The sequence below is a fragment of the Trachinotus anak genome, unplaced genomic scaffold (genome assembly GCF_046630095.1).
Source record: "Trachinotus anak isolate AG129_WGS33_773 ecotype Australia unplaced genomic scaffold, CSIRO_AGI_Tana_v1 ptg000032l, whole genome shotgun sequence".
Taxonomy (NCBI): domain Eukaryota; kingdom Metazoa; phylum Chordata; class Actinopteri; order Carangiformes; family Carangidae; genus Trachinotus; species Trachinotus anak.
The window spans coordinates 19,703,488-19,728,784 of NW_027273883.1; the positions used below are offsets into that span (position 1 = coordinate 19,703,488).

Below are 25,297 nucleotides of genomic sequence, written 5' to 3' on the forward strand. Positions count from 1 at the left end.
CTCAATCATCCCAACATTATCTTCCTCTCTATGCTGATCACCATTCTCATCCTTAACCATCAATAAATTGAAATTTTGCTGGTTTCATAAATAAAATAATACAACTAGTCTGGTCAGTTTGACAACCAGGTGATTGTTGCCATTAACCAAGAGCATCAAAATAAGGATGAAATTAATTTTCAAACAAAAACAATATTGTTGATTTTACCATCATGATGAATACACTAATTGTAGAGACATCTGAAAGTGGAGTCAAGTGTGGCACTCAATTAATCATCAGCTTCTTTCATCATTTTCAATGCAGTGAGTTACCAGGAGAGGCGTCTCTGAAACTAAGCACATGACCTGATGCCCCCCTCTGTGCACCTAGCTCACAGTGCACTGCAGATTAGTCAGCTGCACATTCATGCTGCAAATATCACGTTCTACCACATCCCAAAGGTGATCTACTAGATTCAGATCTAGTGAGTGAGGAGGTCACTTAGGTTCACTGAACTCAACATCGTGTTCATGAAACCAGTTTGAGACAACAATAGCTTTGTGACATGGTGCATTATCATGCTGGAAGTAGCCTTTTGAAGAAATGAAATGAAGGTAAATAAATTAAAAAAAAAAGGTAGATCGTGGCCATACAGGGATGCATATGCTCAGCAACAATACTCAGATGGGATGTAGCAATCAAACAATGATTGATTGGTGTTAAGGGGCCTAAAGTGCACCATGGATTCACGCTATTAATGCCAAACTGGGATCCTACCAGCAGAAATCCGAATTCATCAAACCAGATTATGTTTTTCCAGTTTTCAGCTGTCCAGTTTTGGTGAGCCTGTGCTCACTAAAGCCTCAGATTTCTGTTCTTGGCTGACAGGAGTGGAACCAAACGTGGTCTTCTGCTGCTGCAGCCCGTCTTGAGGTTGGATGTGTTGTGCATTCTGAGATGCTTTTCTGCTCACAGTAGCTGTAGAGAGTGGCTATCTGAGTTACTGTAGCCTCTCTGTCAGATCCAACTAGTCTGGCCATTCTCTGACCTCTCTCATCAACAAGGTGTTTCCGTTCACAGAACTGTCACTCACTGGATGATTTTTTTTGTTTGTTTGTTTTTCACATCAGTCTGAGTAAACTCTAGAGACACCTCAGTCAAAGGCAGTGGATCATGACACAGACTCTAATCTTAACTGAATACATTAACAAGCTACGAGACAATCTGAATTTCCCCTCGGGATTGATCAAGTATTCTATCTGTCTGTCTTTCTTTCTTTCTTTCTACTTATCTAGCCCTCAATCTATCAATCTATCTATCTATCCATCTACAGTACACGTAAACGTGCAGCTTTGATAATTATTTTAAATGATAACAATTTACCTGAAGAGCGCATTATTAAGGAGATCTGTTTGTGTGGAGTGAGATTTGCATTTTCCGAAAAATGCAATGACCATATATAGTAGTGCTGGCCAGTATACCAGGACATCCAGTATACCAATTTAAAATTTCCCATATGTATGAATATTTCATATACAGTGCATCCAGAAAGTATTCACAGCACTTCACTTTTTCCACATTTCATTATGTTACAGCCTTATTCCAAAATGGATTAAATTCATTTTTTACATCAAAATTCTACACACAATACCCCATAATGACAAAGTGAAAAAAGTTTGCCTGAAATTTTTGCAAATATATTAAAGAATAAAAAACAAAAAAATCACACATACATAAGTATTCACAGCCTTTGCCATGACAGTCAAAATTGACCTCAGGTGCATCCGGTTACCTTCAGATGTTTCTACAACTTGATCGGTGGTATGCCTCCACCTGTGGTAAATTCAGTTGACTGGACATGATTTGGAAAGGCACACACCTGTCTATGTAAGGTCCCATTGTTGACAGTGCATGTCAGAGCACAAACCAAGCTGTGAAGTCCAAGGAATTGCCTGTAGACCTCCGAGACAGGATTGTATCGAGGCACAGATCTGGGGAAGGGCAGAGAAAAGTTTCTGCAGCATTGAAGGTCCCAATGTGGCCTCCGTCATCCGTAAATGGAAGTAGTTTGGAACCACCAGGACTCTTCCTAGAGCTGGCCGCCCGGCCAATCTGAGCGATCGGGGCAGAAGGGCCTTAGTCAGGGAGTTGACCAACAACCCGATGGTCACTCTGACAGTGCTCCAGCGTTGCTCTGTGGAGAGAGGAGAACCTTCCAGAAGGTAAACCATTTCTGCAGCACTCCACCAATCAGGCCCGTATGGTAGAGTGGCCAGACAGAAGCCACTCCTCAGTAAAAGGCACATGACAGCCTGCCTGGAGTTTGCCAAAAGGCACCTGAAGGACTCTCAGATCATGAGAAACAAAATTCTCTGGTCTGATGAAACAAATCTTGAACTCTTTGGCCTGAATGCCAAGTGTCATGTCTGGAGGAAACCAGGTACCGCTCATCACCTGGCCAATACCATCCCTACAGTGAAGCATGGTGGTGGCAGCATCATGCTGTGGGGATGTTTTTCGGCAGCAGGAACTGGGAGACTAGTCAGGGTCGAGGGAAAGATGAATGCAGCAATGTGTGGAGACATCCTTGATGATAACCTTCTCCAGAGCGCTCTAGACCTCGGACTGGGGCGAAGGTTCATCTTCCAACAGGACAACGACCCTAAGCACACAGCCAAGATAACAAAGGAGTGGCTTCAGGATAACTCTGTGAATGCCCTTGAGTGGCCCAGCCAGAGCCCAGACTTGAACCCGATTGAACATCTCTGGAGAGATCTGAAAATGGCTGTGCACCGACGCTTCCCATCCAACCTGATGGAGCATGAGAGGTTCTGCAAAGAAGAATGGGAGAAACTGCCCAAAAATAGGTGTGCCAAGCTTGTAGCTTCATACTCAAAAAGACTTGAAGCTGTAATTGCTGCCAAAGGGGCTTCAACAAAGTATTGAGCAAAGGCTGTGAATACTTATGTACATGTCATATTTTTGTTTTTTAATTTTTAATAAATTTGCAGAAGTTTCAAGCAAACTTTTTTCACTTTGTCATTATGGGGTATTGTATGTGTGGGTAGAATTTTGAGGTAAAAAATGAATTTAATCCATTTTGGAATAAAGCTGTAACATAACAAAATGTGGAAAAAGTGAAGCGCTGTGAATACTTTCCAGATGCACTGTATATTGTATCAATTTGTCAGCCCACGCAAACCCTATAATTAAAACCTTCATTATAAACTATGAAACTGTCAGAATCTTAAAAGACACAGTGATACAAATTTTTGGTCATACCACCCAGCAGTAACATATAATGTTGTACAAGTGGTATGACTGAAATATAGGCCTCTGTAGGCTGGGGCAACTGAAGCTCAGTGTGGAACTTTATATGGGATGCAAACTGCCACATTACCTCTGAAAAGCGCCAATTTTGTTTTCAACTATAGCACACTGTCTGCCTTAGAGAGCTGGTTAAACACTTGGTTCTTAAGAAGCTGTGGTGATTGGTGGTATACAGGATTTTTATGACTGTCTCAATGGACTGCAACAATCACCCAAAGGAAACATTTTAAAACGGATGGTTGGCTGGCTGGGTCTGTATCAATCCCTCTTGCCTTTTTCCTCCCACTGTACTGAGCATTCAGAGCATTAATTTGCAGCTAAAAACTGCAGTGTGGTTCAAGCTAACCAAAGGCTGAAAATAATACACAAAGATACAACCGGCTAGAGGTCAGAGCAGAGGATTGTTTTAATTTGACCAAACAAATCAGACGTTGAACACTGCTATGAGCAGTAGACTAGAACGTCACAAAATTGAAAACAACAGACCACAAAAACAGAAATACTTAATGAGGGTACTATGGAGAAGCAACAGCTTGATCACACAGGCAAGCTAAGAAAAATGAAGAGCATCAGGAAAAACAGAACAGTGTTTGATTGGAGCCTGGTTTACACAAAGCATGGGGAAATGCATTTTACAAAGGCAGTAGTGACAATGTGCAGATGATATGACAGTCATAGAGGAAAGAGCTGACTGTGAGACATGGCACTGAAGTGATTCTCAGCAGTAGGCAGGGGTGGTGGGGGAGGCGTTTAGTACAGAAAGGAAAGAGCCCACTGAGAAACACAGCCATGGAGTGGTTCCAAGCAGGAGGAGGGTGTTGTGGAAATGAGGCACTGACTGCGAGAAACATGACTGTGAAGTCATTCTCAATAGTGGTATGATGCTTGCAGACTGACACGACTGACAGTGAGGGCACGTTCAGTGACAGCAGTGTTTTTTATGCTTTTGTTTTGCAAAACATTTGTGGTAACTGACTGTTAGTTTGATCTGATTTTACTCAAAACATGCTGTTCTTTAGTCCCGTTACATACAGGATGTCAAAGTTGAATATGTTAGCTGAGCTCTCAACACGGCCTTTCTTTCTTCTCTCTTTTCTTTCTGGCATCCACATGTTCCTATTTTATCTTAACATTATATATTTCATGTCTTCTCCACTCTTACTTTCCCAGTGGTTGCACTTTTTCACTACTCTGATGTACGTCACAGAAAATGTGTGACAATAGGTCTCCCACAGCCATATATTTTTGTAAATTGCTTTAATGGGTTGATGAGTAGTATGAAACAAACTAGCAGAAAGACATATGTGAGGTAGAGACAGCTAAAGGAACAACTTAAAATTTGTCTAACCTTAGAGACAAAAAAAAAAGGAAAAAAAAAGAAAAACTTTAATTAGCACCTTGCAGCTGTATGCCTCTGCCAACCAGTCAAGTTGCAGGAAATATGGTCAGAATCCCTGCGTCTGTTCCTGAGTTACAGCACTGAATAATGGCCAGCAGAAAAGTGTTTTTGTAGAACATTGTGATATCACAGTAAAGATGACCTTTGACCTCTTGGACATAAAATGTCATGACTTCATCAGTGTATCCTATTAGACATTTGAGTTAAATTGTGTTATAATTAATTCTTCAGTTATGGCCAAAAAGGTGTTTTGTGTGGCCACAGAGACTTTGACCTTTGAACTCTGACTACCAAATTCTAACCAGTTCAACCTTGAGTCCAAGTGAGCACTTATGCCAGATGTATTGAAATTTCCTCCAGGCATTCCTGAGATATCACATTTGCAAGAAATGGACAGATGTGAGGTCACAGTGACCTTGACCTTTGTCTGTTGACAACTTGAGTCCAAGTGATCTTTTGTGCCAAATATGAGGACATTTCCCTCAAGGCCTTTCTGAGATATCACATTCACAGTAATGGGATGGACAGATAGACAGACCGCTCTGGCCACAGATGTTGCCGGCGCAAAGACATAAAAACAAAGACAAATTACTCTGACATTAAAAGAGACAAAGGGAAAGTGTCTTGAGATGTAGATAACAGTGAGAAAATTGGTTACAAATGCTAATAACTGCAGAAGCGCTGCATGAATCACCTGCAGATCATCACCCCTATTTTTATTTATACAATTGTTGATTGGGAGGACTTGGTAAATTGTCCACTGGGGCCAGCCACACGTCTTAAATTTTAGTGCATGGTAAATGTTTAGCAAATATGCCCTTAAGTGAACAGCCTGCTGAGAGACAAGCAAATGCAAATGAAAGAGGATGTGGGTCCACTAACTTGGAGCAATAGGAAGATTTAAAAACAACACCATTGGGAAATACAATGCAGAATGCCAGAGAAGCAGATACAAAGACTAAAAATTAGAGGATATACAGAGGAAGAAAAAAACTTTGCTCACTCCCTCACACTCTTTCTGTCCAACTGTGCCACCCAGAGCAGCTGTCCCTCTTACTACTTATACCTCTGTGCAGCAGCTGGAAGCCAGTGGCAGATGGACACATAGAAACAGACACACACAGAGTGACAGGCAGCCAGACAAGCCGTCTCTCCTCATACCTGTGTACTCCAAGTGGAAGCCAGCGGCGGACACACTAATGTCAGACTGGAAGGTCAGGTACAAGTTGTTGGATGTGCTGTTCAGCAGCTGGGGAATGGTTGTACCTGTATCATACAAAACAGAGGAGACAGTTAAAACCATCTATAGTCCACATTCAAAAATTAAGACCATCAAAAATATGTGCAACACATGAACATTTACTGCACCTCAGTCATTTGCAGTAGTGTATCTCATAATAATTCTGCTTTAGTTTTGTTTAAATATCACTGAGTCTGGATACTGTGTTTTTAGTAGCAGTAAGGATATATGCTACAATACAGATGATACACAGATTATAATTTCAAGACAGCAGCACAATCCTCTGAAGTTTTGGAAAGACACTTCAACACAATATACACAGCAACTAAAATCAACTTGCTAATGTCTCTACTAAAAATTGGAATTGAAAAGGATCACACATGATGTCCCTCTTTGACATTTTAAAGGTGTAATCCATGCTCAGAATTGTTCCTTTGGACCTTCAGTCAGGCTCATAAAATCACAACCATGAAGACAAGCATGCCCCAGTAAATCTGGGAATTTGCACTGCAGAATATTCTGTGTGTGTGTGGCATCGTTTTCTCAGTTCCAGGCATATGTCTTCTGCAATTTGCATGGGACTTTTACATATAATCATAATCACCTTTATCATTTTAGCCCACAATAAAATTGATTTCTAGCCAATTAAACTACTTCACCCTTTTCACGCTGCAGTGCTGCCCTGCACAGTGAGAGCTGTACTGTGGAGCTATTACAATATGTAAAGAGTTTTGTTCCAAAATGAGATATTCACCACTTGAGATATTTGACATGTAGTCTCATAAAACTTAGCTGATATAGAGGCAGAAGTCATTATGCTATACCAGTCCCTCTTACATTAGGATTCAGCAACTAAATAATGTGATGGCCTGATTTTAGTAGGTTACCATGTGGCAAGAGCAGCATTTTCATTAGCGTGAGCCCTAAGGCAACATTACATTTGTAAAATTCCAAACTGAAACAGGGGCTAGATTATGAAGATCTCTACTGCAGATACAAGAACACTGTGTGAAGGAAAAGGGATATTTTTTTTCTTCTTTGACTTCTTTAGCTGTTTTTAGACAAGCATTCTCAAAGGACATGCCAAATGTCATCTGTTCCATTACCACATCTGTCTGCTGCAAGGGACCCTGTGATGTCTGAATGAAATTCAAGAGGGAGCTGAAAACAAAAAATCAGTTGTATCAGATTTACCTGAGTAGCTACCAAGCCTTGGAGCATTGCCATCAACCCCATCAAAAAAATCCAGGGAGTCCCAGTTGTGTTCTGTAGCGAAGGTCACAACTTGAATCTGAAAGATTTGAAAAGGACAGCATGAAAAATACAGGAAATACGAAAAACAGCAGCAAAATGGCTTTAATGTATGTATAATTTATAATGTATATAAAAATTTAATCCACCCATCAAATCTTTTTAACTCTCATCAAACATGATACTACTAAGGTCTGCATCTGTGTCCTCTCACTTGTATACCAGCTCCCTCAGGAACTGAGATTTTCCAGGCACAGTTCAGATAGTTGGCGTATGGCTCCGGGTATCCAGGAGAGAGGATGGTGCCTCTGCGGTCAGTTAATACTCCACCACAGGGAACTAGACAAAGGACATCAGAGAGAGAAAAATAGAGAAAGAGAGAGAGTCATGACAAAGCTCATGCTGAGAGACGATAAATCCACGTATGCACCTGCTGAGCCAGGAGTGGGTTACAGTGGGGAAGTGGCAAACTGTAAAGCACTTAAAAGCATAATTCCATCTACTACAAATGACCATTAATACATAGATTTCATTGACCATCTGTAAAATCACCTTGTGGGAGGCGATTAGAGTTTCATAGTGACAGATTTACTCACACTGTATTATGTAAATTAGCTTTATTTTTTTTGGTTTTTAACTAGAACATGCATCCATGTCCACATAATATCATTGTCATATAATACTCAATGGAGCCTTACATTGCAGCGCACACTTATCACTTGCTCTACACAGAAGTAAATAGTTCAACCATGATGTGTAATTTTATCTCTTGGAAGCCACACAAATCACATCTTTCAAATGTGAATGCTATCCCTGTCTAAGTGCATCTTATTTCTACAAGTGCCACGAGTAACATATTTATCGAGCCTCTCAGCTCACAGATGAATGCTGAATTGGAGTCACCAGCCTCTTTTGTGCTGACATTGTCAGGCACTGTGATACATAAATGTGTATGGATAAAAAAAACAAAATGAAAAAGGGCCTTAACAGCTACAATTTCTTTATTGCTTTTCAGATAGGTTCCAGCCAGCTACATTCTGCATAGTGTTTGGCTCCACTTTTTGTCCATTAAGGATTGTGGTAACCTTACCTTGCAGACAATCCTTTGGATTATTACACTCAACAAAACACAAAACTAAATGCATTTCCTTCCTATTTAAATATAGCTCTGCTGGCTAATACAGAAATGTGCCATGACCTACTGGGCTGTTATGACTTTCTGCAGAGAGCCAGCAAAGTTTTTTACATCATCACAATAAGAGAAGTCTGATACAGAAGTGTATTTTTCTTTTCATTGTTGCTTTGCTCTACCGAGATCCATTGTTCTGCTGTCACCAACTAGACTGTGTTTGTCAGACATCTGTTAAGCTGAGGCTTGTATTTCAAAATTATTGACAGATACTGTATACTCCAAAAAGAAGCGATATAAACGTCTTAATCTAAATGCTGTGACTAAAATGTATCAACTCATTTATTCTTTTTCTCACTTTGCACCTCATACAGACAATAAGCATTCCTTAGATTTTCTAAAGACATAACTGCAGTTTAGAGGAACAATAGACTTTCTATCTTCTTTTATATCCAACCAAGTAACTGTTGTCTCAGCCCTCTGATATTCAAAGTTACCCAGCATTTGCATGGAAAAGTTTTTCCTACAATATAAGAGCATGAACCAAGCTATCACTCAGAGGGGAGGAAGTCCTTCAGCAGAGTAGTACAACGTGTTCTCACAATGAAGAACCAGCTGCTGTTTGTCAAGGACAAGGGCTCACCTTGTACAGGCCCATGAGAATCACTGTTTTAGATATCTATCAAACAATGGAGGGTTCAATGTGAAAGACAAAAAGAAAAACATCGGCTTGTCACAATTTCAAACTTATCAGTATTTTGCTACACATGATTGGAGAGAGAAGTGACTTCTCTGTTCCTTTCATTTCAACTAAGAAATTAGGGAAAATTACCTCTCTACTGTCTCTCTACTTCACAGCAATGACACAGTGGAGCAGTCACACTTTGATATAATCACTGCACCAGTCATGTCATCTTCAGCCAACACATGTCACATGTAGAGTATTCAGTATTGAAACTGATTAACTTCTGCATCACAACTGAAGGAGAACAGCTTGTGTAATTGTTTTGAATTTACCTCTGCAAATGAAAAATGAAAGTCAAGTTCTATAAAATCTATAGTAATATGTACTGTAGTGTAGCTTATACACTAAATAACATGACAGAGTAACCAGACTCACTGTCAGTAACCTTGTTTTCTATTCAATCATTAGCTGCTGGCTCTCCAAAATCCCCTTGTACAGAGTACTAAAATAATTGCTTTTCAATATCATACTTTTATTAGTTCTAAACTTTACTGCTGAAACAAAGGTCTGAGATATAATTAAAACCATTTCAAGAATAACAAACTTAAATTTTTCTAGCAAGAGACCACAATCTTGACAACAAGCTACAGAGCCGTTCCAGGGGAAGATCTAGTATTTCAGCATAATTTAACAGCTCCTTTGAGTCCCCTGAGCTGTCAGTTAATGTAATTGGTCGAGCGAGATTAGAAATCATGACACTCATAAAAGCCTGAATGCTCCCCACCCATCTCAATCTGTGGCAGGCTCATATGTCAGAGTTACCGCAGGTAGACAAGCATGGAGACCACACACGTTATGAGACACCATTTTTCACCATCTGAGATGCAGGGAATTCGCAGTGACTTTTAATTATAAGTGTTTTAATCAAGAAATCAAAAATCTGTGCACCACAAAGGTGTTTCACATCAAATGCAATACTTAGTGTAATAATTCAATTATATATTCCTACATGGCTCATCATACTTTTTTGTTTTTAGGATATATAAATCTTACAAATATTATAGTCATTTTACATTACATTACCAATTCATATGGAGATTATAGAAACAAAAACAGCCTTTTGTCAATTCTATGATAACTATTTTATCCACCACAATGTAACCACGTGTAAGATGTATACATCAATCATATCCAATAATATCTCTCCTACAGCAACTCCACTTTCTCTCCACTATAAGCAGTGGAGTTTAACTGTTGTCTAACAGCCTTGCCAATTTATCATGGTTAGTTTGCTTCAAGAAAAACTATCAAGACAACTATGGAAAAGTCAGCTCACCCAAAATTATGTAGGGTAGTTTAATTGGAATTGAATGTGAAGAAAATGCTGTTGCTACCATTCTCAGGGCAAAATTGTGCTTTTGGAAGCTAAAAGAAATGGACCATATTAGCCAGTGGGTTAAAGTTATTATGGATAATATAGTGAGCAAAATGGAACGACATCACAGTATAACAACTAAAAACTATTTACAAAACAGAGATTGCTTTTTGTATGCAGCCGCTTTGGAGGAGTGGGTGGTGAGATTTCTTTTAAAATATAAATTAAATATGTTGCACTAGGATTTGTGATGCTTACTTTCTTGATAGAAAAACAAGTCCTAAATACACCGTTAGTCAAACTGGCAGTAATTTCCAATTTCAATTCAGAAACTTTAGTAAACTCCCAAAAGTAGCACGACCTCAAGTGTAGCTCATCTTGCTCCAGAGAGGCACTCTGGACTGGTTTTAGCACACAGCCCTGGAATAGGACACTTTAGCTGGTATTGGGAGGCTATTTCAAAACAAGAATCCACTGTTAGAAAACAAACTCAGTGCGACAATGTTTGCTTGGTGACACCTTCAAAAAAGTGTTTAGACCAACAGTGAATTCCATGGTTTGGACATACTGTGTATGAATCCTGACAATCTGTGAGCTTATGTAATATTGGCCAGTCAGGATTTTTTACAATCAGAATGGATTTAGTATGTGTGTGAAATTCAGCTGCCTTTTCAGTTGCACAGGGAGCAAATCAACAGAAAATTGCTGTCATCGATCAACATTTACCTTTACTTTTATTGTAACATCCATAAAATCCTTGTTTATCTCCACAATCTAATAGTGAGAAGACATCTAAACACTGAAATATGAGGTCTGCTGCATTTAATAAAAGCTCACTGTAAAGTACTTTAGGTCAAACTCCATTTGGAAACCAACAAAAACAACTATTTAATCAAGTCAACTATTCTCCATAAAATTCAACGGAGGCCACCCAAACATTATGCATCCATTCAGGCGAGGCTAATTAAATCACGATACAACTGAACAGCAAAGCCTTAATTCAGCAGCTCTGTGTCTGTGAAATCAAAAGCAAAACGTGTTGCATGACGAGCCAGGTCGATCACAGCTGGACAAATGCATCTTCTGATACACAGGTAGCTCACAGGAGAGCAGTGTCTGATACCGTCATATTCCATAAAGAGGGCTTGAGTAATTGAGCATAGTGTTTTTGTTGAAGCTTCCATGAAACTATATCCATTATTCTGGGCGAGTACACAGCCGCTGGGGGAGATGCTGCAGCCAGATTCAATCTCCAGATAAAAATCACTGTGTTTAAAATGGATCTGCGTGTGCCACCGCTATTCCCCTACCACTTGGCAGTAAACCTGGATCAACCCTGGCTTGAAATCTCCAGCACTCAGTGGCTGGAACTATTTGCTTGCTGGCACTAGGTCTGACTTCAATAGATGTCTCCACATGTCATCTCTAGCTCTTTATCTTCCCAAGGTAGACATACCACACAAAAATGTGTGGTATGTGTATGTCTATGCATATTTATAAAGGTATATTTATGTGTGTATGGTTCTGTGTATGCTAGCCAAAGACCCATGTAGAGAGAGATACTGTTCCCTTCAGTAGTAGACAATTAAATGCTGCTTTAAGTCAAGGGCTGCTGGATCAAGACCAATTACTTTTATTTTCTGTCAATGTCAAAATTAACCTGATTTTCGGTTCCTGTCTACCTGCCATTAACTCTTTTCAATTTTTCATATGAAAAATATAACATTACATGATATAATGATATCACATGTCTAATTGTATTTAGACAGTTGCTGTCTTCATCCACCAGACAATCTTAACAAATACATGTTGTACTATGCTAAGGCAGCAGTAGCATTCACTGATTCTCTTTCTTTTCTTCTGGTGATGTCAAGACTTGTCTGCACCCACCTAAGCAAATTTAAATCGGTTAAGAAGAAGATTGGTAACACTTCCTATGAAGCCCTTATCTACAACACATAATTATTTACTTCATTTAATATAGGCAATGAACTGCTATAAAGAAATTATGTCATTTTACATCCATTATGGTGAAATTACTGAGCTTGTTTGTAACTCATTTTCCCATTAGACAGAGTGATTGTAAGGGATTGGTGGTGCTTAAATCTGCAATAACATTTTTTTTTTTTAAACAATATGAACACATTATCATATATTCAGTTGATATGGTGAACTTGTTGGCAGACAGGTCCTTCTTTATACATCTGACAGTTATTTAGCGACATTATCTTTGATTTGGAGTTGTGTTTTTGACCACTTGGTGAGTTGAAATTCAATATTCACTTTCAGATCAGTTTTTGGTTTCTCACACTTCCTGTGGGAAATTTCTGGCTATTTAGCTGCTAAATTCTGCACTATTTTCACCAGCTACAGTGGTCGCTAACTGTGTCTGTCTGTTTAGTGCTGAGAAAGTAGTGCACAGTGAATTTTTAGAGCTTTTCCACTGAAATCAGCAGCTGTCTGTTGCACCGTAAAAAACGCAATGAGAGCAGCAAGAGTGAACCAAAACAGTAAAGTTGCAGCTGGACAGCTAAGCAATGAGCTGAAACTCGATATAAAGCTCCATAAAGCTGAGGGGAGCAGATTCAGGTGATAACTCTGTAGGTTCACCAGTACAAGAAACTCCTTGATACAATGTAATTTTAAAAATATCTATTATAGCTTCTTTAACCTTGCAAAGTATTAAGTATGATGTTTAGTTTCACAAAGAAAGGCTTTATTGCAGGGTATTGTGCACATGACTTCAAGGCTATTATTAGATTGTACGTTGTACTTTATTTACTGCATTATAATATCTTATCACATCCATAAATTGTTATTGTGTTTTTAATGTTTTGTACACCTCCTTTACATCCACTAATGGGTGACAGTGTTTTAAAAACACCTTCTAATGCAGATCTGTCATATTTTATTGCATTAAATAATAAACTGTTAACTCTGTGAATATAATGCATTAGAAATGTGGGCTACACAGAAAAGTTACCCAAAGATCTTAAGTAAAAGTGGCTGTTGTTTTTGGGACATATTTACTTTCCACCGCTATTTATTTTCCAATTTGTCTGGCAAGACACAGGAACTGAAATCCCTTGTCTAGGTAGAAAATTTATGTGACACTTTGTTGTTCTGTTTGTCCTTGCCTCTTTCTTCCTGTCTGAACTATCAAGACCAGAGATAGGCAGACGCATTGCAATGGGGGGCAGACATTAGGATAAGTAATGACTAGGAAAAGCAGACACCAAACATTTTTGTGCACCTGCTCCATCTTTTTGGATGTATGTGTGTGTGTGTGTGTGTGTCTAAGAGAGTGCATGCAGGAGGGTGAAGTGAGGATAGGAGGATGAAGACACTTACCAACACATGTGGGAACAGTGCCATTCCACTGGGCCAGGGCACTGGGCACGGCCTCACACCTGATGGCGTTGGAGCCGTGCAGTGTGTAACCTGGATTGCATTCAAACAGTACCACCATACCAATTCCGAAGTCGTTCCCTATCCGCTTCCCAAACCGGGGCTCAGGGACAGAGCTACACTGAGTGGCACTTGTCCGGGGGACAGCTGGGGACAAGAGGAGAGGAAGCGAGCATGAGAGGAAGAAATACAAAGACAAAGAGTGGTGGGTGGGTGCGGTAGGCAGAAAGACAACAGGGAGAAGAGAGATGGCAAGACAAAGGAGGCAGAGAGAAATGGTAAAACCCTTGTGAATCTCCTCACATGTCATTAGTCACTCACATCTGCTCTGCCACGATAGGCTCTTTGAGTCCACATTATACAGCTCTACTCAGCCATGCCTAGCTGCAGCCAATGGCACTCTGCTGAGCAGCTCTTCGTGTGATGAGAGCGCAGCTAAAGTACATTTTTTCAAAAGGATGCAAATGCACCAAATAAGTTTCCACTTCGAAATTCTGGAAACATAAGAAAAAGCAGTCTTACCTTGGTAAACAAAATGAAACCCTTTTGCTGTCTCTGTTCCATTTGTGGTAAACTTGAGTGTTATCTTGTTTCCCGAACTTAAAGGAAGTGTCTCGCCTAAATTATACAATCAAAGGAAACATTATCAATGTTATAGATGAAGCAGTTTACAAATGTCCAGAGAAACATACAAACAAAAAAAACCAAATAACTGACCAATTATGAGATAAAACAACAGTTCTAACTGTAGACTGACAAAAACGGAAAAGGCAGATTATTTTCTGTGCAGTCGTTTGTGTCCTGCATCTCTCAGTGTGAATTAAGTCTGCAGTCTGATCTGATCTACAGTATATCCTCAGTGTTATAGCAGATCAGACTCATCTGAATGCTTTACAGTCTAATCAAGTAGAGTGACAACAATTAAGAACAGCTGGCTTGCTTTTGATATTTTAATTGGGATCTCAGGAGTTTATTCAAATGCAATTATAATGTATTATGTATCATCATTGTGCTTCATCATTACAGACATGTATGAAGGGAGAAAATGTTTATACTTGGCATCATAAAGTTGCCTTGACTTTTAATTTGTATAAAACAAAGTTATTTGATTTGAACTGAGCTGAGAGATGGATGTACTGTCTTGCCTGCAGTGAAAATGTTGTGCTTGACAAAACGTCTTATACCTATGAGCTAGTAATGTAGATAAAATAAAACACTGGGCTTAAGGGCTGCAGAGTTATGTATTTTTACCTGAGTGTGATCCATATATGGAAGACAGAAGGGCTGAATCTGTGGAGGATCCGTCATAGATCTCGACCACATCACTGGTCAAAGTCTGGAAAACCACAAACTGACCAAACAGCACTGCAAGAAACAGGAAAATAAATCAAAACATGATGGTGGATTTTGCTGAAATCAAAAATTATATGTTAGCATTAAGCCCATTCACTGGGCTTTCTACTGTCCCTGCAAGGCAATTAGGCAAGCAGAATTAAAATTAGCATATTTCTGGCTGCTGTTTTGAAAAAGCCAAAGCTGACACCTTGAACCAATAGCACAGAGGTTAATGTTTTTACTGGGATACTCAGTTTGTTTGGAGGGTCATGTATGCAACTAATTTGCATGTTTCTCTCCCCAGAGGGGAACCATGGACAAATTCCTACCAAACCGATGTGTCATAACACTTTAAACAACTTTTAAAAAATATATGGTTGCAGAGTTTATGGAGGAGTAAATCTTTTCTAGATCTCTTCCTCGACTCTAAAAATCTGATATACCTGATTCAAAAACACTGCTGACATACTATATAATGGTGGCACACTTGCTCACTTGTTCACAGTGGTCCTATGTGGACAATGTGTGAGAATGCAGTGTAGAGCAACAATCTGTCCTGACTTTAATGTACCAATTATTTTCTGGTGCCCAGTAGAGACTTATTTTCCATCAAGACTCTTTTATTTAGACTTAGTATAGTCAACTATAACCTTTTCACTAATAATACTTTCAGTCAGTCATAATATTAGCACTAATGTGATACCACTTAGGATCTGACAAAGTGGCAAAAATGTAGTGTACTAGAGATTAAGATTGCATTAGATAAAATGATGGTGAAATCCTAAACAACAAAAGAGAAAATTAGCTGTGTAATATGGATTTCATGAATTGCTGTGACCCCGCTGTGTGTGTGAGTCAGTGAGAGAATCAGGAATCGTGCACAGATATGTCAGTTTCGCTGATTAATGTCAGTGTGTCTTGTGTTTTGGAAATAAAGAAACATTAGAACAATTCTACAAGTGTTTGAGGTGAAATAGAAAGAACTACTTGATTATTTGTCACTGTTGGTACAAACCAGTGCTATTTGTTTTATTCTTTTTAGCAACAGCAAAAAAAATGTAAACAATGTACATGACAGAATGTTTGCACATATTGGTTTATATTTAACCATCATTTAGGCTGGTTAGTTTTAGTGATGGTTTTGATTCTATAAAATCCTAAAGCTCTTCCATCAAGACATTGTTCACCGATAATCACCCAGCTTGCACACACCATGCACCTGGATGCAGACTGTGCTTGTTAAGTCCTTGAAATACTGATTCATTTCTCGCCATTGTTAAGAAACATTAACAACTGTAGTGAAAATTGTGACTTTTAGCTCAACATGCTCACTGTACAGCAGCTCTTCATAGGTCACTATTCTCTCAAGCAAAGTAGTATCTGCTCACCTGCTGCAAACCTTTCTGTGACATTTTCTTAACAACCAATAATTAGGTAGTCCTTTGAATTTTGTATCTCTCTTTGGTGTTGTGTGACATTTAATACATGGAAAATAACCTTCACACAATGCAGTACGTGATACTTAAAGTCAAAATAAAATCAGATTTAGTCATCTCTTTTTGCAGACTGAAATTACGTCACTATTATTTTGAAGTCTTTGTTATAGTTTTCTATCATTAAGGTGGGGGAAAAAAACTTCTGGAAACATCAGAAATGCTCCTATACTTTAAGCTGCTGGAGGGGCATACCTCTGTCTGTGTTCGATTGACAGCAGCTGGCAGGTTGAGATTTAGTACCGATGGGAGAGTGAAAGGAAGGCAGGGTAAACAATCTTATGCTGTATCTTACAAGCCATGGGCAGACAGTATGTTGTATAAGCAGTGGTACTTTAGAGTAAGAACCACACCAGTATCTAAACAGACCAGGGTGACATTTGCAGGTATGATTACATGCTGTTTAATATTCTGTTTAAAATGTGTTTAATGCGTGTGTTATATTTTTACAATCAAAACTATTTAAGAGGTAGTCACAAACAAACCCTTGTTTAGATGGCACTAGTAAATAATAAAAAAAGTAATAATGAAAAAAGCATAAATAGACCACTCTGCAAGTTACTAAATGCACCCGAACTACAGTGTCACACTTTATGAACTGCAAGCACAAAGCATCTTTCTACAGTCTGACCTTTAATTCAATTAAACAACCTTTACTTAATGACATGTCATGTGAGATCATAATTGTTTATCATAAAATAAAAAACTAAATCTTATCCCCAGTAAAATCAGCACCCAAAACTACTAAGAACTTATGATATGAAAAGAAAATTACTTAAATGTCCTCAATGAATATTTCGAATTAAGCTTGAAAATAATATGATCTTTCTGCAACCAATGAATAGACATGGCAGACTGGATCACTACTTCTGTGGTGTGAATTAGTGTGTGTGTGTGTGTATGTGTGTGTGTGTGTGTGTGTGTGTGTGTGTGTGTGTGTGTGTGTGTGTGTGTGTGTGCTGTTGTGTATGCCTGTGAGAATAATGATACTGCATGTATGTACATTACCAACGGTAAGATTACAGCCTCGGTCTTGCCCTCTGGTGCACATGCATTTTGTGAAAGTTACATATTCTTTATGCTCTTTTATCCCTCTAGCTTTCGCCTGCTTCTCTCTTTACTCTTCCTGCTGATGAAGATGGAGGCAATACTGCAATAATTTCATTTTCTGTGCTTTTTCTCTCATTAACACCCATCTCAGATGATCTGATCACAAGTGGTCAGCTCTAAGTACAGGTGTGAACACATCCAGGACGAATTGAGGACGCACTAGGTCTAGGTCACATGTGGCCACATTCTTTTAGCAGTGTGAACACAAGTGTGTCCTGGGCCACACTGAAGGACTGCCTACTCAACTGACCTCATCCTTACTCTATCTCTCTCACACACACGAAGACAAACACATTGACAACAGACCTGCATGTCATAGTCGGATCGGCCAAAAACAGCAGCATGTGTTTGTATGCATACAAAGCAGGGAAATGAGATCTGTTCACAAGTGGTCACTCGTGACACATGTGGAGATGCATTTCAATGCCAGGTGTGAACTGACATGCTTAGAGCAGTTCACTCATGAACAAATCACCTGAAATGCATGTTAATACCAGGACCTTAGTATGAAATGTAATTCCACTTCCATTTGAGCAGGTTTTTCGTAAATTTTCTCTCTCAGCGAAATTTGGACTAATTAAGCAACAATGCAGAAGTTGCAGTCCATATAACTTAGTTAAATAGGTCATAAATAAAGTAACAAGCTGTAAAACTATTGAAAGGCTGATCTAACTGGTACACAGGCATACAGGTTACTATAATTGGACCATGTTGTGAAGAGCAGACTTCAAATAGCTGAAACAGCTAAATAAAAACCAACTAAAGACTGTTTTCACCCAGTAATAGCTTTCACCAATGTTTTAGCTACATCTACATGCCTTCAGGCAAAATACACACAAGACCCACCTGAAAAGGTGTTTAAACCCCCCCCCCCCCAAAAAAAAAAAAAAAAAAAAAAAAAACATGGCAGCATATGTTTGTCCTTCTGGCTATGAATTATGTAGCAGCTTCCTGTCATCTTCACTTCGCAGTAGTACGGATCTCCTCTGGCATGTAGCTTCACAGTACAGCACTGCTACACTGTTAAACCCACCACATAACCGACAAAGACACAAGAGTGACAAAATGAGAGGCAGAGTAAGAAAAAAAAAAAAATCCAGAGAGACTAAATGTCCCCTAACAGCCACGTGAGGCAATGCTGCACCTTATGTCCCAAGAGATGGTGGTTTGGACTGACCGCAAAGCAACCAGCCAAATGACAGTATTGAAAACACAGAGGGAGCAGGAAGGAGGAAATGTGGCGATGGCTGTAACAATTTCTATGTTTTTATAATAAGGGTGCATTGCTACTTACTTTGTGTGATATAAAATAGATCAAACACACACAACAGCCAAAGACAAACGACAGCCCCAAAAACTCTGACAAAGCTAAAAAAAAAATAAAAATCACACTCACACACACACACACACACACACACACACACACACACCTATACACACAAAAAAGTGTACTTACATAAGGCATCACAGCCAGACCTGTTTCTTTATCTGTTGAGTAGTGAGAATGCCTATGGCTGAACCAGAGCCTGAATAAGAGATGATTTCACCCTTAGGGACAGCTCCCTGCTGTGGTATTAGCATACGAACACTGTGCTTTGTTGAACAGGCTGCATTCCCCCTTTGTGAACACACACACAAGCACAAGCACATGCATACATACTGTCACAAGTACAGTGTCGCTCATTTCTGCCTCTAATCCAAAACCAGCCATGCATGACTCCAATCTGCTCCTTTGCTGTAATCACATCCAGATTTTAAGTCAATAAATCATTGTAAACTTGTTATCCTAATTTATGCAGAACTATGATGAATCTTTTGTCCTCTGGGCCTAGTCATGGTAGTGTAATGCAATGCACTCGGACAATGGACAACATTTTCATGCCTGTTTCTTCACCTCGAATTATCCCAAAGCAGTTAAATCACTTTAAACACAGACCTATTTGGGTATTGGGTATCGTGATATTAGTGGATTCCTGTATTTCATATCACTATGCCTGTTGGGCAATGATAATGCAATAATGTACTATTACAGGTTGGTCCTATTCTCATGTGATGGCAATCTAATTTCCCTAATGTGACAAGAGGTTGTGATGGTTTCTACTATCCTTGTCATTGACATTAATGGTTTCAGGGGACTGTTTAAATTAATCACGTGATTAAAGCAATCAAGTCTGGATAGTCATACATAAGAGTAATTTACAGAAAATGAAGGGATTGTAAGAAGCATTACACAGTTAACACTTTAAAATTAACTAAGATATACCTAACTAGGGCTGCATAAGACTTTTGCTTCAAAACAGCCCAGATTGTTGCAAGAGGATTCAACAAAGTGACGGTTCCTACTTCTTGGTTCGTTCTGAATCAATACACACAGTTCCTGCATATGTTTGCCAGTTTAGTCACACTGTCAAAAGCCCTTGCCAACATATTTCAAAGGTGCTGTATTGGGCTAGGACCTGAAGAAAGTGCAGGGTAGTGAAGTAAATTAAAATCACTCTCATGTTCTTGGAGCCATTTAAGGATGAGGAGTGCTTTGTGACAAAGCTTGTTATCCTCCTGGAATTTTCTCTTTTTAAAAAAGTGTAGACTGTGGCGATGACTTGATGCACCTGTTCAGTAACAATGTCCAAGTATGTTGTGGTGTCTGAGTGGTTGTCAGACTGTGATATCAAGGAGAGCAATGTGTACTAAGAAGACATCTCCTCACTGCAGCACAACCACAAACAACTTGTACTCGGTGTGCCTGGCAAGATGATGTGTGACAGAGTTTATTCCAGTTTCTTTGCGTGGTATTTCAACCCTGTCCTTCGATGAAATAAATAATAAGTTTGCATTTGATGTGTTTGTAATAACAGGTCTTACCATGATGAATGCATACTTATTACATTTGACATGTATATTCATGTTAAATGTTCACCATACATGTTCACCAAGTATTAAGACCCCTTCAGTTTTTTCACATTTTAGCCTTATTCTAAAATCATTCACTGTTTTCTCAAATCATTCTACACTCAATACCTCATAACAACAGAGTAAAAACAGAATTTTAGATTTTTTTTGCAAATTCATTAAAAAAGAAAAACTGAAATATCACACTGACATAGGTAGACACTTTGACTATTACATTTGAAATTTAGCTCAGGTGCCTCCCATTTCTATTGATCTCTTTGAGATCTTCCTTTACCTTGACTGCAGTCTGTGGTAAATTTATTTGGATGTGATTTGTTAAGGCACACACCGGTCTACATAAGGTCTCACAGCTGACAATGCTCATCAGAGCAAAAACCAAACCATGAGGAGGAAGGAACTGCTTGCAGAGCCCAGAGACAGGATTTTGTCGAGGCACAAATCTAGCGATGGCTACAAAAATTTTCTGCTTCATTGAAGGTTCCCAAGAGCACAGTGACCTCCGTTACTCTTAAATGGAAGACGTTTGGAACAATGAGAACTAGAGCTGACCTCCCAGCAAACTAAGCAATTGGGGGAGAAAGGCCTTGGTAAGACATGGTAAGACTTTACATGTATGTAAAGGAATGTAAAGTAATCTAATCAAAGGGGCATCAGTGGCAGTTCAGGAAGCAATTGCATTCGATTGCAAATTCCATATTGTAGCCAGTTTTATGTCAACACAAAACTGATAAGAATATGTTGAGCCACCACAAAGAGTGGATTTAGCGATTGGCCCTCAATTTGATGGAAAGAGCTAAGAAATACCAGATGATGTGTTAAAATTTAGGGCAAACTGCAAAGAGGCTTGAGAACAGACAATATGTCTGATTGGCTTAATGCTAAAGCACTGTAAACTTTGGCTGCACTTTTCAGTTTTCATCTAGCGTCTTTATCATCTGAGCTTTTGGGATGGAGTCATTCCCCTGTCAAAAACAAGGGCATGTACTGCAGATAGGATCATTACAATACAGCAGGGAAGAGAAATGTCATAATCTTAGAAAGGCTCTTTAGTCTCCATCTCTCCTCCCTCTGCTATTTGATCTTTCTCGTACATGAATGAGTGTGGCCTGTAGGATCACTTATGTGTTGTGTGTAGTTGATGCATTATCATAAAACTCATGAATGGCAGAAATTCTACAATGCAAGATATTGCCTCGTAAGTACTATGTTGCTCATACCTATACAGTACAGGTCAAAAGAGAGAAACAGTTCAATTATTTCTCTTTAAAGAGGTGTTACTGAGGAGTTGCTAATTCTTTCTGTCTAGAAAACTCTGATGTTCATTATGTTTAACTGCTTACTAGCATCTGTGAATTAATATTGCTCTAAGCCTCTATGTTGCTGCTTAGAGAGACATGAGTGTAATTGTTAGGGGTCCTTTTTGAACTGCACAAGTCTGTAATGCCTGTGGTAGTCATCCTTTTTTTCTCTGTTTCCATTTAACTTGAACAAACCAATCTGCTCCTGGACTGCCTCTGGATTTTGTTTATCTGTAGTATTACGTCTAGTCAGAGAAATAGAGCTCAGAGATTATCAGTGTCGCCTCACAACAAGACACATTCACAAGGTTTTTTCATGCAGTCAACAGACAAACAACTCATGATGACTTTAGACTAAGACTTGTTTACCGTATGTAGCACATAGTATAAAAACAATTACCAAAGTGTCTAGATATTACTATATAAAAGTATGTAAAATCTCACTAACTATAATCTGCCATTACAGCGTTATGGCAGAAAGGGATACGGAGCAAAAATGCCAATTCCTCAGTCTAATGCTTTAAAAACAAAATTGCAAACTATACAGTATATTTGCTTCATATGAAAATATTAATAATTAACCCACCCAACTGGCTAACCACCCACCCATGCAAGATGACTGCCAGCTTGTTAGATATGACTCATCAGCAGGTATTGGTATTAAATAACCACTTTTTCTCCTCTTGCACATACAAAATCTGACTTCAATGTTTAAGTGTGATAATGTAATACTTTAATCCCATGCACTAACACACTGAACAAAAACAGGAAAAGAGCCTATGATCAGATTGTAATCCATCTGGAACTACAGACTTGAGCTGCATCTGGTTCGTCATTTCCCAATAATATCTGAATCACAAGCGAACAAACAGTGGCAGGAATTTCTTCTTTGGTCCTGGTTGAGTCTACTCCTTTGTGTCATTAGTCAGTCCTGCACAATCTGTCCCCTCTGACTTCTCAGTGTCACATTTGTTACAATGACACAGACCAGCCTCTTGGATTGTTTGCCAGCTGAGGCTACTGTCACCAAACTAAACAAGAACTGACGCATGTGACAAGATTCAAAGTAAAACATGTTCATGCTGACATGCAGGACTAAATGTTCAAAGTTACATTAAGTGGTTACACACAGTAGGGGCAGCACTTCAAATTTATTGCATTTCATTGTATGACTAAAACTCAACAAAACCTTGGCACATCACCTCTCTGTAGTGACCAAGCAGTTTTGGTGGAGTATTTATCTAAAATGAAGTATAAAGTGAGATAACAGGCTCCAGTTATAAGGTATCATGTGGAAGCTAATCAGGGAACGTTGACTACCTCTGCAGGGTCTCTATCTCCCTCTGCCCTTGCCTCTGTCTGAAAGGTCTTAAAAGGATTTTGTCTGACTGTCAAGGAGAAGTAGGTCCTCCAACTTTAAAAAAAACCTTGCTCCCATCACATTTTTGTGCATTTTTAACAATTTTCCACCTTCACTACCTCAGCCAAGATGTGATGGAGATGCCTTTATCATTGGCATATTCATCTTTTTCAGCTATAAATCACCTGCCCTCTAGGCAACCTTGGTGAGTATTCAGTTTCCGACACTTGTTTTCCATAATCTGATTACCCGTTTGATGTCTGTATAAAAAAAAAACTCTTTCCAGGAGAACTTCATCTTAGCTGCCGTTGTGAACAATTAAGTTGTAGTTACTTTTCCTGTTACCAGGCTCTGTTGATGAGATTGCTGTTGATATGTTTCACCTTTTGTTGTTCTTTTGTTTTGTTTCTTTATTGTTCTTTCTTAGTGTCTGATGCTCTTTGGACACCCGATTGACAATCTAATTATGAAAGTGCTTTTTACCTAGATAGTTTGTCTTGTCTGAGTCTGTAGAGGGACTTGAGTTCTGCCTTACTGTGTTCTGTGATAAGTGACCACTTATCTTTGTGTCATTTGTGACATTTTTACACTGATATCCTGTTTTCCTTTTGTTTCCCTTTTTTTCACTGCTTATGTGTTAACAATTTTCTCAGTTATTACTACAATATCTTTGCAAATGGAAAGTCACATTTAACAAAAATACTTTGGTCATTCAAGCTACATGGCTATGTTGGCAGGAAATGACATAATTAGTGAGTAAACATAGTCGGTAAACTATCATTGGGTCATGCTGTGAAAAGCAATTGCTCGGGACACTATTAATGTAGCTGTAATGTAATGCCATCCTATTTTTAACCATAGCATTAGATACATGTGCCTTAAGACAAAATATGCACAAAGCCCAGATAAGGTGTTGAAGACATTCTTAGCACAGGCAATAGAAAACGGTAAGGAAAATGGCAGCATATGTTTGTCCTTCTGGCTATGAATTATGGAAGAGCTACCTGCCGTCTTTACTTTGTGGTGGCACAGGCCTTCTGAGATTCTGGGCTGTGACAGCATACACAAGCCTCATTTACAGAAACCAGAGGGATTGTATGACAGCACAGACACATATATTTTTAATGACCCATTATCACAGTGAAATTGCATCAGCCCTTTTGGCAGGGAGTATGTGGCTGCACCTTGGCACAAGCTGCATCCAGTGCATTAGGCTTCTATCTTGGGTAAAAACTCCCTTCTGTGGATTGAAGGCTGTAAGTATTGGTCACTTCAAGAGAGAGGAGAATGAGGACAAGGATATATAACTACTAACTTTTACTTCTAGTTTTAGAGCCACTCTTTTACCTTTAATATTTATTTATGTTTTTGCTTGGGTCTTCATCATTGTTTTTTACTTGTTGACTGTTAAAACAGCATGCGGTTGTCTCAGTTCTCTTAGTACTCTGACAACTATCACAAGCTATTGCACAGTTATCAACTTGAAAACCAACTTGATTGCTCAGCACACTCAAATTTGAAACTGGCACAGTCTCTTATTACACATCCACAGACATAAGTTCCTTGTGTGGCCCCAAAGCAAAAAGTGGGGACAGAGTGGAGTTTATAGTTCATATTAGGTTAATCACATTAAGGGTAGTGTATATAATGTAAGCCAATGCAGACACACAAGATAATAGTTTCTGTGTGGGATGTAGCTAGACATGTACTAAGGTGGCCTCAGGCATAATGTTACTCTCCAGCAAACATCACTGATGAGTCAACAATCAGCCCCCAGGGTCAATGTTTTTATCATTGTTCTCAGCACCACTGTTTCTCTCTCTCTCTTCTCTCATTCCCTGTTTCGCTCATTATAACTCTCTCACTCATTATCACACTCTCCATCCAACCTGTTCTCTCTGAGATGTTCACATGCAACTAACATCTATATGCCTCCTTCTTGTAGTTAGACTCACTCCCTTTACCTCTTGCAGTCTCCACAGTCTCTCTCGTAC

The 25,297-nt window shown here is 39.0% G+C and overlaps 1 protein-coding gene across 9 annotated transcripts in view; it reads right to left on the reverse strand.

Moving 5' to 3' along the window:
- Positions 1–25,297, reverse strand: part of LOC139612730 (CUB and sushi domain-containing protein 3-like) — a 223,133-nt gene that overhangs the window by 79,874 nt on the left and 117,962 nt on the right. For all 9 annotated transcript variants that reach the window (XM_071468639.1, XM_071468635.1, XM_071468631.1 and 6 more), the window contains 6 exons: positions 15,049–15,162; positions 14,320–14,415; positions 13,741–13,944; positions 7,415–7,539; positions 7,144–7,240; positions 5,871–5,975 (listed from right to left, as the gene is read on the reverse strand). In XM_071468639.1, the coding sequence (XP_071324740.1) occupies positions 5,871–5,975; positions 7,144–7,240; positions 7,415–7,539; positions 13,741–13,944; positions 14,320–14,415; positions 15,049–15,162 (741 nt within the window). The remainder of the gene's footprint in view (positions 1–5,870; positions 5,976–7,143; positions 7,241–7,414; positions 7,540–13,740; positions 13,945–14,319; positions 14,416–15,048; positions 15,163–25,297) is intronic.